Source organism: Ambystoma mexicanum, chromosome 1q, assembly GCF_040938575.1.
Source record: "Ambystoma mexicanum isolate Mex_15411 chromosome 1q, UKY_AmexF1_1, whole genome shotgun sequence".
Classification (NCBI taxonomy): domain Eukaryota; kingdom Metazoa; phylum Chordata; class Amphibia; order Caudata; family Ambystomatidae; genus Ambystoma; species Ambystoma mexicanum.
Window position 1 is genome coordinate 252,536,449 of NC_090922.1, and position 22,926 is coordinate 252,559,374.

General features: G+C 46.0%; 1 protein-coding gene across 1 annotated transcript in view; it reads left to right on the plus strand.

The window, feature by feature from the left end:
• Positions 1-22,926, plus strand: part of CIBAR2 (CBY1 interacting BAR domain containing 2) — a 274,308-nt gene that overhangs the window by 119,607 nt on the left and 131,775 nt on the right. The window contains exon 5 of the mRNA XM_069638286.1: positions 18,974-18,979. Coding sequence (XP_069494387.1) covers positions 18,974-18,979 — 6 coding nt within the window. The remainder of the gene's footprint in view (positions 1-18,973; positions 18,980-22,926) is intronic.

Consider the following 22,926-nt stretch of genomic DNA (forward strand, 5'->3'; position numbering starts at 1 on the left):
CACGGAAGGCCGATGCAACACAAGTGCAGTCATGGGGAGGATGCAGGAAGCACAAGATGGACATCCAGTTGGGGCTTTCTGGTACTGGAACTATGCACAGACCGCTGAATACAGCCAGGATGGCCAGATGAGGGCCTAGAAATGCTGCAACAGTGGGGAAATAGTGGGAAATCATCCAGCAGATAAGTAAACCTCCTTCTTCCAAACATCCAGTAACAAGAGACTGAGTCATGGCAGAGATTCCCCTAAATTACCCCCAGTCAGAGTGGCTTGCTAAAGCCAACCCACCAATAATATGGGGCTAGGGACAAAGGGGTCGGGTGGGCAACAAATCTGGGTGTCCCATATGACTACCGCTCAGCCCAGACCACCCCTACAGGATGTGAGAGGAACAGCTGAGGCACATACACTGGTCAATACCATGAAAACCAATATGGAGTGTGCCATGTGTGCTCACAAAAGGCCTATATGTGAGGAACGGCCATTTTAAGCTTATCTTGTGGTTCCCTAGAACAAAGGAAGCTCCAAAATGGTACTAAGTGAAAGCAATCAATCACTAATGATCAATTTAAAAAAAATAAAGACATCAATTTAGAAAGACTGCTACAAGCAGTCTTTCTAAATCGAACTGTTCTCCCCTGCGACGCACACAGTGCACGCAGAGGCTGATTGGCACAGTGGGACCCAGAGGAGGAGTTATGGGATTCCGAGGTGTGTGTGTGTGTGTGTGTGTGTGTGGTTGTGTTTAAAATGAATGTTTGTAATTGTGTGTGTCTGTATGGTGGGGGATTGAGTGGGTATGCTTGGTGTGGGGGTGCAAGGAGGAAAGTGGGGCTCAGTGGGTAAAACCACCCAAATTCATGCTATTTCGGCTCTTTGAGGGCCTCACAAAATCCACTGAAATCATCTGTCTTTTGTATGTGCAGCCTTAAAAAAAAGCAGACATTTCACATAGAAACTCCAAAATACAAAATGTCTGAGAACAGGAAGGTAAAAAAATACATTGGTACCCCAATGCTACCAAAAAAGTATATTGGCCTACCAATGCTGCAAATATGCCATGCTCAGGCAGCACCCTTGGGAGTTGGTAACTATTTGTTGACTATTTGGTAACTATTTGTATATAGTCATGATGAACCATGACTATATACAATGAGTGAAAAAGGGTTGCAGTGGCAGTTGGACATCAGTAGAAGACCCTCTGACAACCAAAAATAGGTCTGTGACCCAAAAGTAAAAAGGGCGGTGGGACGATCCTTCAGATAGCATATATGATAAGTCATTTATAACATGCCTGTACAAAAGTGTTTCTAGACAAGACAAGGGAGGGAAGACAAACTATCTCACTAGGCTTTGTGTGATTCAGATTGTGTAAGTGCGAAATGCAAAGTGCAGTGGGGAGGGAGAAGGGGAAGTGCAATCGGGGCAGCATTGCTTGGAGTAAGTGCAGCCAGGGCAGCGCGGTCTGGATAAGTGAACGAGGCAGGGGACTGTAGAGTTACAGTACAGCCCCTAAGTGCACAGTGGGCCTGGAGGAAGTGCAGAGGAGACTGGTCGTGGAGGAGCCTAGTACCCAGTGAGACTCTGAGGGTAGCCAGACCACCAGTCAGCGCAGCAGACGGGTAGGTCCACAGGGGGGAGAGTGAGAGAGAAGGCAGAGGTGAAAAGGAAGGTCTTGAGCTGCTTCCGGAACTTCAGGTGGTCTGGCTCAAGTTTGATAGGGACAGGGAAGCCATTCCAGAGATAGGCACCTGCCGAGGAGAGAGATATCTACCCCCACTTTCTGCCTGGAGAAGCACCTGACCCTCCGAGTTAGTGGCTGAGCAAAGGGCTCAAGAAGGAAGGTGTTGTGGAAGAGGGAGTTGGATGTAGGGTGGGTCCCGGCCCCAGAAAGCCTTGTGGACGATGCAGAGGGTCTTGAACTTGATCCTTGCAGCCACCTGGAGCCAATGGAAAGATATGGCACCTGGGCTGAAGGCCAAGGATAAGTTTTGCAGTGCTGTTCTGGCTTAGCTGCAGAGGGCGCAGAGTAGAGGAAAGCAGATTGAGAAAGAGGCATTTGCAATAGTCCAGCCTAGAGCGAACCAGGGCGCTTTTGGGGGAAAGTGAGAAAAGATAGAATACGTCTGAGCAGATGCAGCTGGTAGTTGGCCTTCTTGGCAAGGGGCGTGATGGGAGGAGTGAAGGAGGGAACAAGAGAGGGGAGTTGAACATGATACCAGAGTTTTTTGCCACACAGGAAGGTGGAGGAGGAGGGCCCAAGCACGGCGGCCAGGAAGCAAGGTAAAGCGGAAGTAGGGGCCCATTGAGAATGATCTCACTCTTACCTGCATTAAGGCAGAGATCGTTGGAGGTGCAACAATCCTGTATCGCGGATACAGTCGGGAATGGGTGAGAAAGGAGGGGAGCCCGAAAGAGAGCCGAGTGTCCTCCGATTAACACTGAAAGTCAGAGGAGAAGGTAGAGAAAAAGTGTGCCCAGTAGACATTTAAGACCCACATTGAGGGGTTAGAGCCCTGGGGAACACCACAGGTGGAGAGAGAGGTGGAGGAGAGAAAGGACCCAAGTTGGACTAGGGGGGTTGGTCGGTCCAGGATGAAGGAGGACAACCACTCCAGGGCCCATCTATGATGCCCAGGTTCTCAGTCGATTGATCAGGATGGTGTGATTTACCGTGTCAAAAACGGAGGAAAGATCAAGGACGATGAGGACCGAAGGAAGGCCTGAATCGAGACCTTCACAGGTGTTCAGGAGAGAGGTTTCTGTACTTCTTGTTACTCTAAAGTCCAACTGATGGTCATGGAGACAACCGATTCAGTGTGGAGAGTAAGCTGGGAGATGGCCAGCTTTTCCAGGAGTTTGCCCAGGAAAGGAGTGCGAGACATCGGGCAATAGTTTGCTGGAAAGGTAGGATCAGCAGAAGTCTTAACTAAGGAGTGGATCTGTGTGATTTTTCCATCACGGAAAAGTCGGCGACGGAAAAGTTTGAATGAGAAATGTGCGAACCACAAAAGGTTTGCACATTTCCCATGCGAACACACATTTACAAACCCCCACCCTCACCCACGACACACCCACACCCTTAACACACACCCCCACTCACGCCCCCACCCACACCCCCAATATACTCCTACCCTACTTACCTTTCCTTCACGCTGTTTCCCTGCGGCACCAGTTCCCTTTCACTTCTGTGATCGGGAACCGGCACCGCAGGGTCCTTTTCTAATTTTTTGTTTTCAGAGCTGCAGGGGTGTCCCCGTAACCCCCGCTCACTTTACCACAAAGTATAGTGAACTGGGTGTTGCGGGGGACACCCCTGCATCCCGTTTTTTATTTTTTTTTATAATTTAAATTTTTTCGGGTGTGCTACGTGTCCCCCGCAACACCCGCTCTTTTTTTTTTTATTTTTAATACTTGCCTACAATGCTACCACCAAAGGTTCCAACTTTTGGTGTCCACCTTTGCTAGCATTTTTTTGACTTTTTGTAAGTCGGACCTTTTTCTTTTCACTCCGATCGTACAATTCATATGGATTGCACAAGGAGTGCTTGAGGAGACAGGGGAACGTTCCAGTGGCAAAGAGTGATTGCAGAAATCGGCAATGCTGGAGCGAGGCTGTCCATGTGGTCCTTGATGGTTCTGGAGGAGCAGGGAGCACCTGTTTGGGTGACCCGTTCCTAGATTGGACTTGTCTAGAAACCGTGTCCGGTGTAGTACGAGAGAAAGAGAAGGGAGGAGGAGAGGGAGCGGCAGCCAGAGCGGGGCCAGGAGAGGGAGAGAGTCCAGGATGTCCTGCATTTTAGCGGTGAAGTTAGAAGCCAGAGCCGTACAGAGCGCCTGGGGGGGGGGAGGGGTCAGGAGAGGTGAAGACTGCAGAAGGATTGGCCATCTCCTTGAAGAATATAAAGAGTTTGGCCGTGTTAGAGGGCTGCAGAGACGCAGGCTTGGATGTGGGCCCACTTCTTGGACAGGACCGAGAGTCTGTATTGCCTTTGGAGCAGGCAGAAGGCCAGTTGGATGCGCCCGATGCCCTCCACTTCCTCTCAACCACCCTACACTTGTGTTTCAGGGTGTCTAGGTCAGAGTCATACCAAGAGTTGCACTTGAGGTAGACTTCAGCCAGATTCTCATGACGGGGCAAGTACCGCCACAGTGTTGGAGATAGAAAGATGCAGGTTAGAGAGGGCTGTGTCAGAGTGTGTGTCGGAAAGTAGAGTCACAAGCTTCATGGGCCAAATGGGTGGGCTTTGCCTGGTGGACAGAGGGCGTCGGGTGAGCAGAGAGCAGAAAGCGGTCAGCGTGGTGAGATGGTTCAAAAGGGGGGGCGGATGTCTGAGGAGATGAGAACATCCAAGGTATGCCCGGCAGAGTGTGTCTGACTGCAGGGTAGAATGGAAATTGAGTGTTGCAGAGGTGGCGGAAGAGAGATTAGAAGCATCCGGTTGTTACGCTCACCTGGTCTCCACAGGGGCACCGAACAAAGCTGGACGGTAACTGTCTCCACCAGCGTCACACGTAGCGGAGTGATGAATGGCTCCACGTGCCCTCTCTGTTTTGCCCTTCCGTCATGAAAGATTTGCCTAAAATGTTGAAATGAGATGTTAACTAGCCGTAAGGAGGAGGATCGACTTCCACCTCCCGCGATCTCCTTATGCACCCCTCTACTATGTCTCACCTTAGTGTTGCGGATGGCAGACTCTCCATCCTGCGACTGTATACAGGGGTGCGTAGCAGTTCAAGGATCTAGTTACTTCAAGGATTCTAATTACTGAAGAGTTCCAGACAACTATGACTCAGTGGGTAAGTCTTTATGCCAATACTCCTTGGTATAGATTGCTTTAGAGTTCAAGTTGTTAAAAGTTCACTCCTGTGCCTTTTTCTTTGCAGGTTCCCCTTTGGTGATTCTAATGAAGAGTGACTCCTCTCCGAAAATGGTGAGCAGAATTCCAAGGTGAGTTTCCACATTAGCGCGATGCGATAATGTCTTAACATATGATATTGAGCAACTAACCTGCTTTTCCTTTTCTATTCTGCAAGTGCAGTGCCTTCGGAGTGGCTATCGCGTGATGCTGTCTCGAGGGACCGCAGCCTTCAGGCGAGTATTAGCGCTGCATAAGATTGAAATGTCTTTAATGAGGCCTTTTCCCTTTGCACAGCTAACCTGATGCTTTCTTTTCTGTTCGGCAGGTGCGGCAGCTCCGGAGCAGCGATCGCGTGATGGTGCTTCGATGGATCGCAAGAGAGAGCAGCCTCTGGTGAGTATTGGCGCTGCGCAGTGATGCAATGTCTTTAACGTGGTCCTTTGCTCTGCGCGGCTTACCTGGTGTTTCCTTTTCTGTTTAGCAGATGCGGAGGCTCCAGAGCGATCGAGATGGAGCGTCAAGTAAGAGCCTTGTTTTGTTTTCTCCTCTTTCTTCCTTTCCTTCCTTGCATGCAGCGGTTCGTGAAGACCTGGACGGGCGTGGCTGAAGACCGGGCTGAAGCTAGCAGACACGGTGAGCGTTACGCTGCGGAATAATGCGAAGCGTGTTCTGTTCTGAGGGTGTGGTTTATATAGCCTCAAGAAGTAGTCCCAAGATGAAGTAGTCCCTCCAACCACACCCTATCAAAGTAGTCCAGGTAAACTAGTCTCACCAGCATGCCTCAGACTGGGTTGCATGTGATTCCTCTTCCCCTGCAAACTGCCTTGCTTGAGAGGGCAGTATGAGCCTGGCGCCAACGGCGCCAGGACTGAGTCCAGGAAGCCCTTAGGCAATCCTTTGGGGCCTTAAAGGTCCCCATAGCTCCCAGTACCTGGGGCAGGCTGGTCTGCTCCCGATGTCTGGGGGCAAGCACTGCGACACTGGTTGGATGTTGAGGTCTCTGAGGAGGAGAAGTTGAGGTAGAGGCAAGAAGAGGAGAGGTCAGCCCACACTGAGAGGAAGAAGGCGACCTGGCCAGGTGGCCTGTAGATGGTGGCCACGGTCCAAGAGAGATCAATTAGAGAGATAAGGACGCGATTAGGAGGCACAGCCCCTTTTAAACCCTAACCCGTTAGGTGGACGTTAGTACCTGAACATTATGGGTCAAACTTCTGTTCAAAACTATGTGTTATTGTGAAACTTCGAACCATCCTGATGACCTACATATTGAGATGAAGTTCTCAAACCCGCTACATTCGAGCGGGACGAAGACTAAAACAGCTGTTGTCAATTGCCCAGATGTTGTGCTGGGGCCGTCCCTGCTATTTAAACTGAACAGCAAAGAAAAGTGGTGTTCTTAGTCATCCCCTGACTCGTGCGGTTCTGGCAAGGTGAATGCTGTAATACAACCAGAAGGAGAACCAGGCGACAGAGGAGGCCGCATTGGAACCGGGAAAGCTGGCGCAGGCCTTCAAGAGATGCAATTAGGCTTGTCTCCAAGGCTAAGAAGAGGAATAGCGGGATGCCCGAGAAGTGTCTTGTGAGTCGTTTAGGAACCGGCGTGATAAACCTGCAGAGGCTGAGAGGTGGTGGCACTACCTCTAGTGGGAGGACCGGGTGATCGGACAACAGTGATGAGGCCACCTACCGTAGCCAACATCAGAACTGCATAGCTGACTATCAGAAGGAGGCAAGGGATCTTGGAGGGGGGTGTAAATGGTAACGGTGGGACTGACAGCTAAGCAGAGGTGGAGAGAGGCGAGATACAGAGAACTGCTAAAGGAAGAAGTTGAAGAAAGAAGTCCTGCGACCCCTGCTGAAACCGGTGAAAAGTTCCCAGGACGAAGCTAACGGGGAGTTGCGAGACTTTGAACCATAAAGAAATGGAGAAACCCGTAAACCACTTTGTGATACAGTTCCCAAGCCAATTGCGCAAAAGACTGACACTGGAAAGTCAAGAAGGACTCCAAGAACGGCTTCATCATCCCAGTGGGCTCAGTAAAATCCTGAGATTGTGAGATCATCCATAAGGGAACTACAAATCTTAAGAACTGTGGAAGTCATTCTCCTAGCCCCACAAGAACTTTGTGATTATTTGATTTTCTTTTGGGTTACGGATAACCCAGAACTTTTATGGAACTTTGCTTTGAACAAACCTTAGAGGCGTTTGGACGCATTGCATCCATGAGAAGGTAGTACTTCTCCTGGATTACTAACAGTATCTGGACTTTATAGTGCTTTGTTGTAGCGACAGGGAAAGAGTGGGAACATTTTTTAATGGGACAGTGCCGTTTTGTTTTGACTCGCCCAGACTCCTGATGAGCAGCCGAGTTTTTAATTTAGGTAGGGAAATCCTCTGAGTTAGGGATAGGTGGGTTTGTTTTTTCATTTAATGAAAGTCTACAGCAATTACTATGGGACCACTTTGTCAGTCTGTTTCTTGTCGCCACAGTGGGGAAAGCAAATGTTTTGAGGGCCTCCTAAAAGGTCGTCCTAGAACCCCCAAAATTGGAATTCTGTCTGGACACAAAGTATAGAGGTGTTTGGGGAAAGAACTATAAAGGTGGCAAAAAAAGGTTCTTGGGGGAGAATATCTCAAGAAGGATATGGGAAGTATAAAAAAGGGAATCTTGGTAGCTTCATAACACTACCTGAGCCGTCGGTGCAATTCTTCAAGCAGATACGGTTGATACAAAGGTGTAGGAAATAATGTTGCTAAATTCACAGTAAGGGAGGGTCCACACAATTTAGCTGTAAATATATATTCTTTATTACAGCGCTGGGCAAATGTAATAACTATAAAGTATACTGTTTAGTAAATTAGAGTATCTTTTCATAATGGGTAAAACACAAAGTGATCACACAGGATCATGAAACATTCACACAAGTCCACAAGGTCTAATTGGACTTTTAGCAAGGTTTGCAAGCCCTTGTATGGAAATGTATCTCTATGTCCCAGTGTTATATTGGACCCGTAGGATCAAGGGGTCCATGTTAACCAGTGAAAGTAAAAGGCTTGTAGACTGCAGACTCACAGACCAGAGGGACAGGAAGATCTCCAGGCAGATGAGGGAACCCTAAATAAGAAGCCCAGGCATCAGGTTCTACTCTCCACTCAAGGACAGGAGATTGCAGAGGAGAGTACTGATGTCGCCAGAAGGGAGCTGTGCGTTGTAGTTTGGGATGGGCAGGTATGTCACAAAAGCCCTAAAGCCACATGACGACAAATGATCAATTGCCCACAGGCGAGTATGAGCCCTGAACAAGATACTTGTGCAATGAAGTCTGCTCAGAACATCACTGCTTTGTAGCTTACAGAGGTCTTGCTGTCTGGCGAATGAGAAGGAATTGACACAGGAAACCTGCAGTGTTCGCAAGGATGGAACTACCACTTGAAGAGTCTGGGCATCTGGGATGATGATGATGATTTAGCAAAGAGATGCAGTTTGAGACATACCGTTGAGCAGCCTTAGGAGAGAGGTCCTTGGATCAGCAGCAGGAGAGGCTGTGGTTGTAAGCAGTATAGCCAAGTTCAGCAAATTAAGGCCCTGACCCTTGGGGAACAGGCACATAGGCTCAACTGAAGTTGGGGAAACGTCTGAAGGAGGACAAGTGAAGAAACTGCAGTTTAGTGACTTTTGAACAGAGATGGTTCAACAGTGACCTTAGCCTGGGGTCACAAGTTGTGGCTTCAAAGTCCAGCAGGACCTTCCTCTGGAGGTATCCACGCTGGGAGGATGGCAAGTCTAACCATAGACAAAATATCCAGCAAAGGCAACCACCATACCAGGGCACAAGAAGGATGTGGTGCTCTTATTCTGGGATAAAGCAGCACAGAGGAGTCCTAGAAGTTGAGGGACCTAATCCTGCGGACTGACAGATTCAGCTGCCTAGCTGGATCCAAGGAAAGAACTACTGTATAATGTTCTACTGGTCGTCTGATAGGGAGAGTTTTGCATCTGCTTTCTTGAGGTCCAAAAGATGCAGATGCGGCATCAGGCCTCTTTTCTCTCTGGATAATTCAGACTCAAATACCATCAACTGACAAAGACCTGATTCAGAGTTTAGCTTTTTATGCCGAAACCAGAGGGTAGAGTGTGCTCCTAACATCATTTTCCATTCAAACGTTTGGCGACCACCACACAAACCTTTGCCAGCATCGTCTTGGGCAAACTCTGTAGGGGATGTGGATTCTAGAGAAATCCCCAAAAGCCTCCTTGCCCAGGCATCCACAGGCACATCCACACGTGCCTTTGTGTGCTCCTGCATAGAACACCCATCGAGAAATAACCATGCCTGGTGAATGCCAGTTACTATCCCATTGCGCAATTGCAACAAAATAGTTTCCTGATTTCTGGATTTCACAATCGGTGACTCAATTTTCCTGAAAGATGTGTGACTTCCTGTGAGACAAAATGGCTGCAACTAATTCAGCTACTATTTTAAAGTACACTGCCACTACCTGCAGTATACGTTTGTCGCAGCATTCTGGTGCTATTCCCACTCGTGGCTCTGATATGCAAGTCTGCTGATGGAGTCTGCTTCTGTTCCCCTCGACAACCACATTATATTATTGCAGGGAAATGCTCTTGACACGTTGACCACTCCTAAATTTCTTTTGCCATAATGTACAAGGGATAGGAATTGTGCCATGATGTATAAAACCTAGCCATGGTGGTGTGTAATCCTGGAAGAGTTGGTGTAAGGTAGAAAATATGATGCTCCGGACTACCCGCACTGAGTTCCATGCATTTATCATGGGGATGCAACTCTCATGCAGAGTTCAAAATTGCTGGTAGCTGGCGGGGGATTTCTGTACCAGAAGACCAAATACTGCAGTAAATAGTATGTTGCTGCAGTTGGTGCTTTGAGGGTGTCCTGTTCTCTGGGCAATGCCCTTTTGTTAATCTCAAATTTGGCCAGTTCTGCACTAATGCTACACATGTCGGCTCTGAGTTTAATGAAATTCAGATTCAATGTCATTCTCATGCTCATAAGCAGCTTCTAAGATGCTTCAATGGCCTTTTACCCTCGTATCCTCGTGTTCAGACCCTCTTGCATGGTTTGGCACAAAAATTTGATTCTTTCAGCATTCATTATCCCTTTGTGTATTTAGCCCCAGCTGATAGTAAGGTAGTTATATTGAAGATAGTTTACAGTCTGCCACAAAGATGAGATTGCTTTGATGAATCCTGCAGAGTCCTCGCAAAACCTCTGCCTAAGGTTTCCTCCCAGGTGGCCAGGGAAAGACAGATGCTTCCTGATCCTGACCGTGGGGGTGTTAGTAGCCGGGTGGATCACCTGGGTGGAGACGGGCCCCAGGCAGAATAGTACAACTTTGTGGGATGAGACTCTGTATTTGTCTTCCTCAACAAAGGGAGTATTCTTAATACCAGAATATGTAATGGCTTGTTAGAAATGACTTATTTTCTCAAACTGACTGTCAGACTGGGGGTGAAGACAATAATAATCATGTATGAGAAATAAGAAAAAAACCTTTTTAAGGTTACTGACATTCATGGAGATTAAAGCTATTGTGAGTCCCAGAGAAATAAGGTAAAGGAGTCTTTAATTGTTAACAATTTCAACCCTGAGAATCCTGTAAAGCCAAATACTTCATGGCATTGTACATGGCAGATTCTGATCGGAGGTCGAGTCAGAAGAAGATTGGTACTGCCTTACGTCCCCTCTTCTTAGATCATGTGCCTCCCCTATTTTCCCTGTTGCTACTACCTGTCTCTTCAGGGAAGAAATGAAGTCTGATCCTCTCTGCATCAGAGGTTCCTGGAGAGTAAGGGAAAACCCTAATAACCTGTGTCCACTTCAGATGAATGTTTTTAGACTCTGTGCTCTTCAAAAGGAAAACCAGTGGAGGGTAATATGTACCATCTTTGTCCTCAGACTGATATTATTCCCAGGAAAGATACGCTTTTGGTTTCTTTGCTGCTAGAAGTAGAATGTCCTGTGTACATGTTTGTTTATATCATGCCTCACCAGGGACCTAGATTTAAATTGTATCCTGTAGTTTCTGGTGTTAAAGAACTGAAAGTCATGATCCTAAATGTATCAAATCAATGAATCCCCATGGAATCCATAGAGGAGATAGTGGGAAGGCAAATGTATGATGCTGCTTGGGAATCCTGGAACAGGGAGAAAGTTTAAACCCTCAATCCTCAACATGAGCCCAGAAACATGTATCCTGTTCGTGAATCTATGGAAACTGTTTGTTAGTGAAGGAGGAGGAGGAAGGGGAAAGACACAATATGCTGTATTGTTTTGAAAAGAACCCACCGGAATCTGATAAACTCGTGTCCAAATCTTGAGCCCCCAATGAAAGAATAAGATGATTTCCTGGAGTGCAGAGTCTTAAATTAAACCCTGGAACTAAACCGTCTTGCTGTACTAAAAAGAATGACATCAAATGCTCTTATCATTTAATCAGTTTATTTTGACCTATTGATTATAAAGTGCCATCCCCAGGTTCAAATAAATCTAAGTCTGTACTTGAAACTCATAATACCCTCTCCCATTTTAGAGATCCAGGTTTTTCTAAGAATGTTCCCATTAATTGGGTTGTTTGAGATGTGGGAGTTTTGACCATCCTGTATCGATGTGTTTCACAAACTCCAAACATCCTGCGGGATGAGTGGGACGAACAGAGATATGCATTTTGTGAAGAAAGCATAACATCTACTTATTCTCCCAAAACTAGCTCGAAATGAAAACCTGATGTAATAATGTTTTGTACTGGAAAAAAGAATAGTTATCGTGTCCCGCTAGTACTGCAAGGTAAAACAATATGCGCTAGGGAACAAAGGTTCTGCGGTCCAAACTGATTATCTTCCATTAAATTGGGAACCCATAGGTCAAAAGAATATAGGTTGTGTTCATGGACAAGCAGAAGGACATCCCTTGATTAAGCTTGATCTTACCATTGTGAGAAACACTATCTGTATTGGTGGCAGTAATACCTAATCTTCCTACACCTATGATCTTGGGTAGTGAGGTTCCCCATTTTGATGAATGAGTTTTTGAGTAGCACAGGTAAAATTGAAATCTATTAAATCTTTTGCTAACTGTAAAGGACCAGAGGGGGGTGTCTGTACTTCCTCTCCCTATATGGTAGAGGAGAGGCACAGAGGACCCCAGCCAAGATTCTCTATTATTGGTAACTTAGTCGAGCAATCCAGGCCTAGCTTCTCAGGAGGTGATGCAGGCTGGTTCTTATGTACAGTGTAGTCCCCAGGCCCCCACAAAGGAATGTCCACACACTATTAGTTAAAACAGTCTTTATATAATTAATATTGAAGGTTATGTACAGTATCACAATAACTCACTTTGTGCTCAAAATCAATATTGTTAAATATTTACAGTTCTAAAGTGGTACCACAATTATTATCAGATCTCATTAAAGTGCATCAACTATACTGTCAAAATGCCACACAGATCAACACAGAGGAAACCAGCAGTAGAGAGGAGAAGGAAAGCAAGATGGTTGAAAAATTGGCAGAATACTGGTCACTACCGTTACACACAGCTCTGTGTGGAGATCCTAAACCTGGGCAGCCTGTAGAATAAAGATACAAGCCCAGTCCATATATTGTTCACACTAAACTTCCCAATAGTTCTGCAACCCCCAAAGTACCTGGCGTTGTAGCGTTCCTCGGCGGGGAATCGACGGCCCTTCTTGAGTGCCCTCCCTTTAAGGCAGGAGTCACGGATCGTCTAACGTCTGATGGAGAAGGATGAGCTACGATGGTGAAGTGGCAGTTTCCTTTCTAGTGGTGCTCGTTGACTGGGAAGCGTAAACGTCCTGCAAGGAAGAGGCGTGCGGGGCACCTCCGTGTCGATAGTTCTGGACCGCAAAGAGTTTGAAGAATTGTGGCCCAGCAAGGGCGTTGAGACGTCAGCGTCTCTGTGGTCTTTGGGTGGTGGGAAACCCACCGGTGGATGCTCCTTGGTGCGTCGACGGTCAGGCCTTCTCCAGCAAGATAGAGCAGCGACGATGGGGACGAGAGCGTCCTTGGATCAAATCAAGTTCTTAGGCAAACAGCTCGGCGGCTCCGGTTGGCGACGACGGTCGTCGACAGTGGCCGACAACAGTCTGGGCAGTTCTCTTTGTGATTCCGCGGCGGTCCCTTCTCGGGTCGGCAGCCTGTCGAAGGTCTGTCTACCAGGGAGCTTTGGCAAAGATCAGCTGGTGCGCGATGGTCCCTCGTAGCTCAGGAAGAGGGCGCCTTACCAGGTCCTCTCTGGGTCAGTCCTTGGAGGCACAGCAGCTTTCAGATTGTGAAGGAGAGCAACAGCAATTCTTCTCATCCAGCAGGGCTTCAACGTCAAGCTTCAGTTACTCCAGTTACTCGTCGTAGTGGACTTCAGCTTCTGAACACGCTTCCTAGCAGTGAGAGGTCCCCAGATATACTGTTGATCTCCCATTCATTCCGCTGGGTCATACTCAAGCGTCCAATCACGGCGAAGGGCATTCATGCAGGCAGGCAGCCAATCAGGCACGCAGTGCATTCAGGCCATTCACTTCTCTCCAGACACTCGCAAGTTATGTGTATTGGGACAAGTACCCAGCCATTCAACACTCCACAATGCATTCATGCCGGTTTCGGGCAGGGCTGTCTCAGTCATTGTGTCAAACACCAGATACTAGACACCCACAACACTGAATGCGTATTCGTCACACATTCCATTCACCCAGGTCCCACCCACAGGCGTACCCACAACATACGGTCGTTGGGAAGGCTCCAGCCAGTAAGATCAGCACTCCACCCCCCCCACTCCCCCTTTCCCCCTCCCACACTACCATATATGGAACTTCCACCCAACAGCCATTCAGGGGGAAGGGACAAAGTAAGGGCTTCCCGTGACTTCGGGAAGATCAAGGTAACAGGCGATAGAAGGCAAGAGGCCACGGGGGCCATCTTGTCTCCATCAGGAATCTACTGATTCCAATGACAGGGCCTGGGCATCCCAAAATGGAGGACGCGCAGGGCACCGGTCATTTCAGCACGGAGCTTCCACCAGCCCGTACCCTGCTCTGTGGGTCACACACAGTTGCCCAAAAACATACACTAGGGGCGGAGGGTTGCACCCCTTCCATGGGTGCCATAAAGGTATCCCATGGGTCTGTTCACCAAAACCAAAGGAGAGATCTGCACCGCCAGGAGTCCCACATGAACTCCTGCGTAGAAAACACGACGGAACACACAATAAAAAGAAGTAAAGGACAAGGATACAGAGGCCCTGTCCCTCCGATGCATTTCCAGCATCACATTAACCAAATAGGGAAAACATCTTCTTTGTATTTCCCTCAAACCTCTTGGGTTCAAAAAGAAAAGTTTTCAGAGGATCGAGTCTGGGACTGGAAGACAGGTGAACTTAATAAAATTGCAGGCGAGGCTAATGGCTTAAAATTGGAGGGGGGAAAACCTGCACCGGGCGGTCTGGTCTTTTGAGGAAGGGTATGTGATGAATCCTGCAGAGTTCTCACTAAAACTCTGCCTCAAGTCTCCTCCCAGGAGGCCAGGGAAAGGCAGACTTTTCCTGACACTGGGGACGGTATTAGCTGGGTGGATCACCTGGGAGGAGAAGCGCCCAAGGGGTACAGGAGAACTTTGTAGACTGAGATACAGTATCTGTCTTCCTCAAGGAAGAGAATATCCTTAATACCGAAATCTGTAATGGCTTGTTGTCAGAACATTTATTTTTTCAAACTGTTGTCAGACTGGGGGTGAATACCTTGATAATCTTATGTATTGGGTATAAGAAAAACCCTTTTAAGGTTACCGACATTCATTGAAATTAAAGCTTTTGTCCGTCCCAGAGAAATAAGGATAAGAAGTCTATCAGTTTAAACCCTGCGAAACCCCATTCTTCGGTAAAGCCATATACTTCATGGAATCCTTATGGGACTCCTTTGGAGAATATGTATAAGGAGAGTAATAAACTTGTTGATGATAATTTCATTGAAAAAGCTGAATTTGACGATGGGGACTTCCCAAAATACTGGGACGAAGAAGACTGCAGAGGCACAAGACTGCAAGTTGCAGTCAATTAGGAATAATGACCCACACCTGAAAGGACTGAGAGGCATAAAATGCCCCCTGGGGTGCAAGTCAAGGGGAAGAGCAGTAGCAGAAGGTGGAGTAGTTTTCCTACCTCCATGTGGCATCAGAAATCGGACGTGAGACAAGACGCCAGGACCCCAGCAGTGTGTGAATTTAATGCCGGTCCTGAGAGGGTCTCCTATGCTCGAGTTTGAAGCTGCAATGGTTGCACAGCGGAAAGTGCTCCATTTGATAGTTTTTCCCACTGTCAGGCGAGTACCGGTGGCAGGCATGCTCCGGATAGCTGTGGGAGCTGCAGGAAGCCGCAAAGAAGAGGTAGTTGGGCTGCGCAGGGAAACGTAAGCAGAAGACCTGGAGGCAGAGAGGCAAAAGGACGCACATGCCAGACCCGGTGAGTTCACTGTTACATTGTGACCCCGGAGTGCTCTAACTGGCCGCTGGCCAAGTCCAGGGATCTGAACCTCAGAATTCAGATAAACAAAGTAACATAAAAGAGGAAGAAACATTTTGAATACCAAACTAATGTGAAGCTGGTTAATTTCTTTGTTAACCAAGCTGATTTAAAAAGGCGCAGATGGCAGAATAAGAACATGATTATCGTACCAGAAGACAGTGTGGGGCATAAGAGCCAACGACAAGAGCGGGAGATATTCATAGAAGGATAGACAAACCATCATTGCCAAAGTCAAAAGAGAAACCTATCCAGGCAATTTACGTAATAACCAGAATTGCCCAAGCCAAAAGAAGGCAGTTGAGAATGTTAGTGTTGGTAGAAACTGTTGCCCATATCAAAAGGTTCTGAAAGAAAATGGTTTAAACCCACATTCCCAAAGAAGTGTGAAGGTGAAACACATCCTTATCAGCAGTTGGTTAATGCAAATGGGGAGAAACGAGAGTGGCAGGCAGGCTGCCTTTCTGAGAGAAAACACGCAGAAGGAGTGGAGCATATTGTGCACCAATGTGGTTCTTGTTACACTTGAAGAGTTTCTTATACTTGATGTTATGGAGCAAAATACATTGCTACCCTCTTTGAGTTTAACCTTTACCACAGATGTACCTGCAGGTAGTTTATTCTGGCCTGGCAGGAGAGTACACCAGAGCATAGAAATTTGTCTTGGGACTGGCAGGTGAGTGTACCAGGTGGAAGCCGTTGACGTACTGTGGCCTGGTTCAAAATCTTGAATGCGAAGTTGAAGAAGCACTAAGTGTTTTTGTGGATTAATGCAGAATCAACCTGACAAACTGACATCATTGAAGGAAGTGCTGTGTGAACTACTGCAAAAATATTTAATATTGTCAAGCATGCAGTTTTGTGAACTGGTGAAGAAATTTCCGGAACTTTGTTACGATTCAGGATTTCCCTAATCTTTTTGGAACTAATGAACAAAATCCTGCTTTTATCTGGGAAAGGGGAATTTGCCCAGATTAGAAAGAGACGCATTTGTTATGATATGAATTTAACTAGTATTTGTTGCTGTTGAACTGTGTAAGGGAGGCGTGGTATCACAAGTGAAGACTGACACAAGAGATGCAATGTTCAATGGTGTTTATTGAACAACAAGGGTCGGAAAAACTCATATCTGGTCCTATATGTAAAGATGGGAATATGCTCTACCATCAAATAATAAATGACACAGTTCTAGTCATGTCTGTCAAAGTAAAGTGGCCTATACTAGATATACCTATGGCCTGCCCTTATGCTAATACAATAAATGGGTGCATGGGAAAATCAGTGTTCTAACATAAAAGATCAAGATGGCTGAGTCAGCGCTCCTCCCCACATTGGGCAGCACAGAGTAAGACAGCCCCCTTAGACAGGATGACACACTCTGGCTCAGGTTCTCAAAACAAAGGCAGTTCAAAATGTGGATCGAGGCCCATCTGGCCAGCCACGTTTGTCACTTTTCCAGCGTTCCAAAAGTTCTTTCACAGTCCAAAAAAAGTTCACAGTTCAACAAAAGGTTCATGTAGGTCTCCCTCTGTCAGGCTCAGACATCACAATCACAGTACTTGCTGAGGTTCCCTTCCAAAAAGCTTAATTCACATTTGTTAGGGGTTCCCTTCCCCTAACATATCACACTTCTGTTCTCCCTCAGTCGGGCTCGGACCTTTTACTGATTTCAAAGACTTTTGAATGCACAAGGCTTTTACTACAGACCTCCACAGGACCACTTCGACTTTCTCAAAGTTTGCTACAGGTCTCCCTCAGTGAGGCTCGGACCTCTCACTTTGCAACTTAACGTGATTAACTTCCCTAAGGCTTCTCTTGCCTTGAATCCAAACACAGTTCATATGCTTTAGGCTCACATCAGTATTCGCTCAACAGACTTTCACCAGGGCACTGTTGCTATGCCGGATCACACTGTTATACTGTATCGCTATTATTCGTCACTTGCTCACTTTGACTCACCAGCTGTGTTGGTTTCTTTGTTCATATCCTTGATTTGGGAGCCAAGGATGATACCACAGGTGCGGCTTCACTGCTCCAACTCGGCCATTACCAGAGAGCTGCTGCTATCTTACGAAGGCAATGTTGGAGGCACTGTTCTCTTTTGCTCTGTCCTCTCGGGTCTCCCTCAGTTGGGATCGGACCCCTCTTGATTGGCAAAGTTTTAAAGTCTTTGGACATCATGTCCCAGAATGCATTTTTCTTATTTCGCTCCCACTTCGTCAGCTCCACTGTACAGCATTCTGGGGGTTTGGGAGCTGTAGGAGGTAAAGGGGATATCTTGTTGAGGTCAGTGCTTTACTGTTTTGCCCAGGGGAAGAGCTCTGGTGTGATCAATGCCAGGTAACCCCCGCTGCCCATGGTTTGGTTCCCTGGAGTTAAAAAGTCCTCACCACACTGCATCCTCCCCTGTAGTCATATGCCCAGCAATTGGGCAGTCCTTCCTCCAGGCCTTCCAGGGTCTCTCCAGCTCAAAATCTCTCCTCTCGGCTTCTGTGCACCATCCAGCATCGTCAGCTCACTCAAAGTGTGTCTGTGTTCCACATTTTATACTTCCTGGGAGAGTTAACAGATTTCAGGAGATTGTAAAGGAGACCTGACCTTGCTTGTCTTCATTACCGGGACAAAATGGTGACTGCCCATAGGAATCACTAGTGCATTGGTTTCTATGGGTAATCGCCATCTTCAAAGCTCCCTCTCGCTCTGCTCTTCATCCCAGTGGTTCGTTAAATGGGATTTCTAGAGTACAAGTAGGAATTGTGAGTTGTAGTTTTTTACAGAAATAGTAAAAATATCGTCCGAAGAAGGGGAATGATTTTCTTGTGAGATATAGGGTGTTGTGTTTGTTCTCCTATGCCTCCCTTTGATGTGGGTACCTGTTGGAATTGGGAGGGGGCAACGGGACTAGATTTACAACAACCTATAAAGGTAGAGGTAGTGTTGTGAAGAGGGGGATACTGAATCTTGCTATCGGATGTCCCACCCCCGGTCCAAGACGACCCTTCACCAAGGTGACCCTCCCACACTTCTCCACCAACAGGGTCTGGATCCAAAGGTGATGGCCGTGCCCTGGCCACCTGAGCAAGAGATCCCTGGGGTGTAGATAGCGAGACAGCTTTTGGTTTCTCACAACTGCCATATATTGCCTTTTATTAATTTGGTTTTCAAGTGTGAGCGACAGAAACCTATTGCATTAGGAGCAAAAGCAGCATCCCTGGCCTTCCAAAGACATGTTCTCGTTGGTATAATCTGCAAGAAGGCTACCTCCTCTTCCTCTGCAAACGTCAGTACATGCATGTCTGTTTTAGTGGTGATGCTCAATTTATCCAGGCAGCATGAGCAATTTTTTTTTTGTATTCATATGGTTTAGTCGATTCATACAGCTTTTCACATGTAACACACTTAGAAAAAAGTTATTAATAAAACATTTTGCATTTTCATAACCACTCCTCCGGTCACATACGTGTACATAACAATCATCTTCATAATTTAATCGGTTTACAAACTAATAAAATCAAATTCTTTCAACAATTTCAATACTTGAACAGTCAGAAGTTTCATGACATGAAGATAGACTGTCCCAAAAGTCCTCTGTACCTGAGACGCTTTGTAGATAAAGTAGAGTGACTAAACACAGTTCTCTGGGTCTGAACTGCAGAGCATCCAATCATAACCTGTACTAAGGTCTGTTTTAGGGATTCTCCACACAGCATGCATTTATCCTCTATATACTTACCCTTATTGCTTACCGCTAAGATTTCACCTGTTATTACCAGATTTAATCGGAATCTCAAGAACTTCGCTCTCCAGTGTGATTTCAGAAAGCAGTTTAAATATGAGGGTAACCATAGTCTTGGTTTATCAAGGGCTGGAACGGTTTTAGCTAATGAGTAACTACGTATATGATCAAAAGTACTTACCCAATCAGTTCTCATAATGGCCACTTTTACCCCAATGGGCTTTATGACTACATCTCCCTCTGTCCGATTGTAATTTTCTAAATTCTGGCCACAGTATCCTTCAATTTACGTAAAATGAGTCGGTTTCCCATTTCGATCTAAGATCTAATATCCTCATAGGGATTCCTTTTTTGGTAACAATATGAATCTATGGGGGTCATTACGAGTTTGGAGGTAGCCATGGCGCTATTAGCGCCATGGCTGCCTCCAAACCCGGGTCCGGGTCCGGTCTCACTGAATGGGGACTTACCGGGACATTCCGACCTATGCAGACCTGGTAAGTCTCCATTCAGTAAACCATTCCCCATTCCCATTGAGCCCCTTTGGGGCTCAATGGGAATGGGGAAGGCGCTAATAACGGGCCCGCAAATTGCGGGCCCATTATTAGCTCCAAGGTCCCTTAACGGGTCCCGCAAAGAACGGCTGGTCAGACCAGCCGTTCCTGCTGGGACCCGCTAAGGTACGTCGGAATAGGGCGGTAAGGGTTTACTGGCACCGGCATCCTTACCGGTGCCGGTAAACCCTTACCGCCCAACTTGTAATGACCCCCTATATATTGATACCAGTTTCCAAAGCGAGTTTAAACATAGTTTGAATCATAAACTCGCCATAGGTAATTACTGTGGTACACTTATAACTTGTTTCCACAGCCTGCCTTCTATTCTAGTCTATTCTGCAGTCCAGGCTTGTGGATCTACATCCATCCCATACATCACTGATGAATGATCTTATTCTTGTAGAAATTAATCAATTCGATGATGGAGAATCTACAATATTTCCCAAGACTTTTTTCATTTGGCAAGATAATTGATCCATTTTTCCTTCTATGCCCAATTCTAAACCCCAAATATATAACTTCTTTAATTATGGGCACAGTTTGATCATTCATAGTCCACTTGTAGCCAGTTAATCTTTTTGTTGGTTTACTGAAACAGATATTAGACCTAGGATTGATCAACAGGTCATTCACTACTACATATTCCCCCTACGCATTCAACAGTTGCTGGAGGACTATCGTATGGTCCATTAGGACGTGTCATCTGCATAGGCGATCCAGCTTTTTGCATCCCTATCTTTGGACTTCCCAGAGCATGAGGATTCAAGGCCTCTCTTAAATCGGCGAGGTAAAGGTTGATGAGGCAGGGGACCAATACACACCCCTGCCTCACTCCTCGTTCCATTATAACTGAACTAGTTAGATGTCTTTGACCATCCAGCCTCAAATGAATCTGTGTGTTTTCATGTAAGTGGACTATTATTGCCAGCAGGCTTATAGGCAATCCCCATTACTCTAACTTCTGCCAGAGATGCTTTCCGTTGATGTTATCAAACACCTTTGATAAGTCTACCCAGGCTGCAAAGAGCAGGGACCACTAATCCTTTCCGCTCAAATGTATTGTGAGATCATTCAGGGAAGTTGACAAAACCCTTCCCAAAACCAATTTGTGGTTTGTGGAAGATTCCCCTAGTGCTGGCCCATAATTCCGGTTCTCTCAAGACCGCTTTGAGGTGATTTATCAAAACATGCCATTTTATTCTCAAAATAAATGTAGTAAATGCCTTACTATACCTACTCTGATAATGATTTCCCTGCTTAACCAAAGCTAAGGGAAAATATCTAGACACCAAATATACAAAGAAATATATGGCAATACAACATAAGATAAACAACATTCACAGTTTCTGAATAATCTTCTAATGGCCTGGGTGCATTCCCTTCCCCAGGATTCAAGGTCAACTTTCCTAACGTTTAACCAAAGAAAGAAATGCCTCAAATCTGTTTTTGATGTTTTAAAGTAAGGTTTGTTAACCAAATTTCCAGTGATGGCAAATCTCTTCTCCTTGCTGAAATATCCACTTTCACCAAATAGCACCAATGGAAATTCCCAACCACAATGATTTGTCATCTGTGAGGGCTCAGCCGTGCGAGATGGACCACTGCTTTTAGATTTCTCAAAATATGACATTTTATTAGAGAAATTATATTAACAAAATGCCTTGCTTTGCTTACTCTGCAGAGGAATTACCTACCTAGTCTAGATTCTAAGGGAATATTCTCTATCATGGGTAAACTCGCCCTCAAACTAAACAAGCATACAAAGTAAATGATATAGCACAATATAATAAACAATATCTGAATGCCCTTCTCCTGTTCTGGGTAACATCCCTTCCACAGGATTCAAAGTCGACTCAAAAACGTTCAACAAAAGAATAGAGGTTTTGAACAAGTTCTTGAAAGTTCAAAGTCAAAGCAAATGTTCAACCAACAAAGAATCCACTAGTAAAAACTCTTTCTTTCCTGGATGATAAGATCGCCTTCCAACTTCCAGAAAAGAAATGGCACTAATGGTAATCCTGGTGATAAATTGTCTCTTCTTCAAGATAATTTGTCACAGTTCAAAAGAAGGTGTGATATTCCCCAATGTCAATAATACACAATTATTTAGGACTTCTTCAGTTTCAACTTGACATTTGGTATATTTGTCAGAATGCTTTCTTTGTGCTGTTACTTCTATTTCCAGCAACCACGCTTCTACTGTTGGTACAACGAGAACAGTCACCTGTGTCTCGCAGTACGTTACTGCTTCAAACTACTTCAGTGTGGCAGCTGCTGACCACTTAATATGCCAACACAATTCAAGTATTACTACTACTACTCAGTACTGTTGAATTATTACGTAGGTTTTGACCAGACACTTCGGCATAGCGTCCTTTCATCAACACCCATTTTTACGACAGGTGTTTTGCTGCAGCATTTTTGCAGAAAAAAAACTTTTGTGCTGTTTTTTGGGAGGCTGGACAAGGGCATATAAAGGGTTGGGGGTCGGAAATTGCAAAAGAAATGGGTAATTGACAAGGGGGCTGCAGGGGAACCCCCCAAAAATATTTTTTAAAAGAAGGTAGATGTTTTTTCAGCAAAAATTCCATGTCAAAACACTTGTTAAAACGGGTCTTTCGCACCACAGGTTGTATTCTTCACAAGCATTTGGTTCCTCTTCCCCAGCTTTACTCCCACCTTCGAGCCAGTTATCAGCCCAAGTAATTACCCAGAAGCTTATGTGCCACTCTCTCAGCTTCTGGTAACAATGGTATACTTGTTCCTTATGCCACTTGATTGTTAACAACTTCACAGTGTAGTTAGATGGCTCTTTAACTATTTGCAGGACAGGTTTCACTATGAAAAGGGGGCACCTCTTGGGTTGGGTAATGCTTATTCTCTTCAAGGCTTTAGACTATTTACTACTTTGAAATAAAACAAATCTCACTTGTGGATACAGTATGGAGTTCAGTCTCTCAAGTGAAAAAACAATTAGGCACACGCAACATCTGCACTTCCACGGCTCAGCAATCACAGCAACAAGGCTCACATGGGAAAACTCGGACTCCTGCGCATTTGCTGTTGTGCAGCCTCTGCACTAAGAGTTTGGGAGAATGGGACTCTCTCAGAGCTTGCAGGTGAAATCTGCTGTTTCCATGCTCAGGTGTCCCTTTCGTTTTTTCACTTTCTTGTGATTTGCCAGCCTTGTACTTCTCCTCCTCCT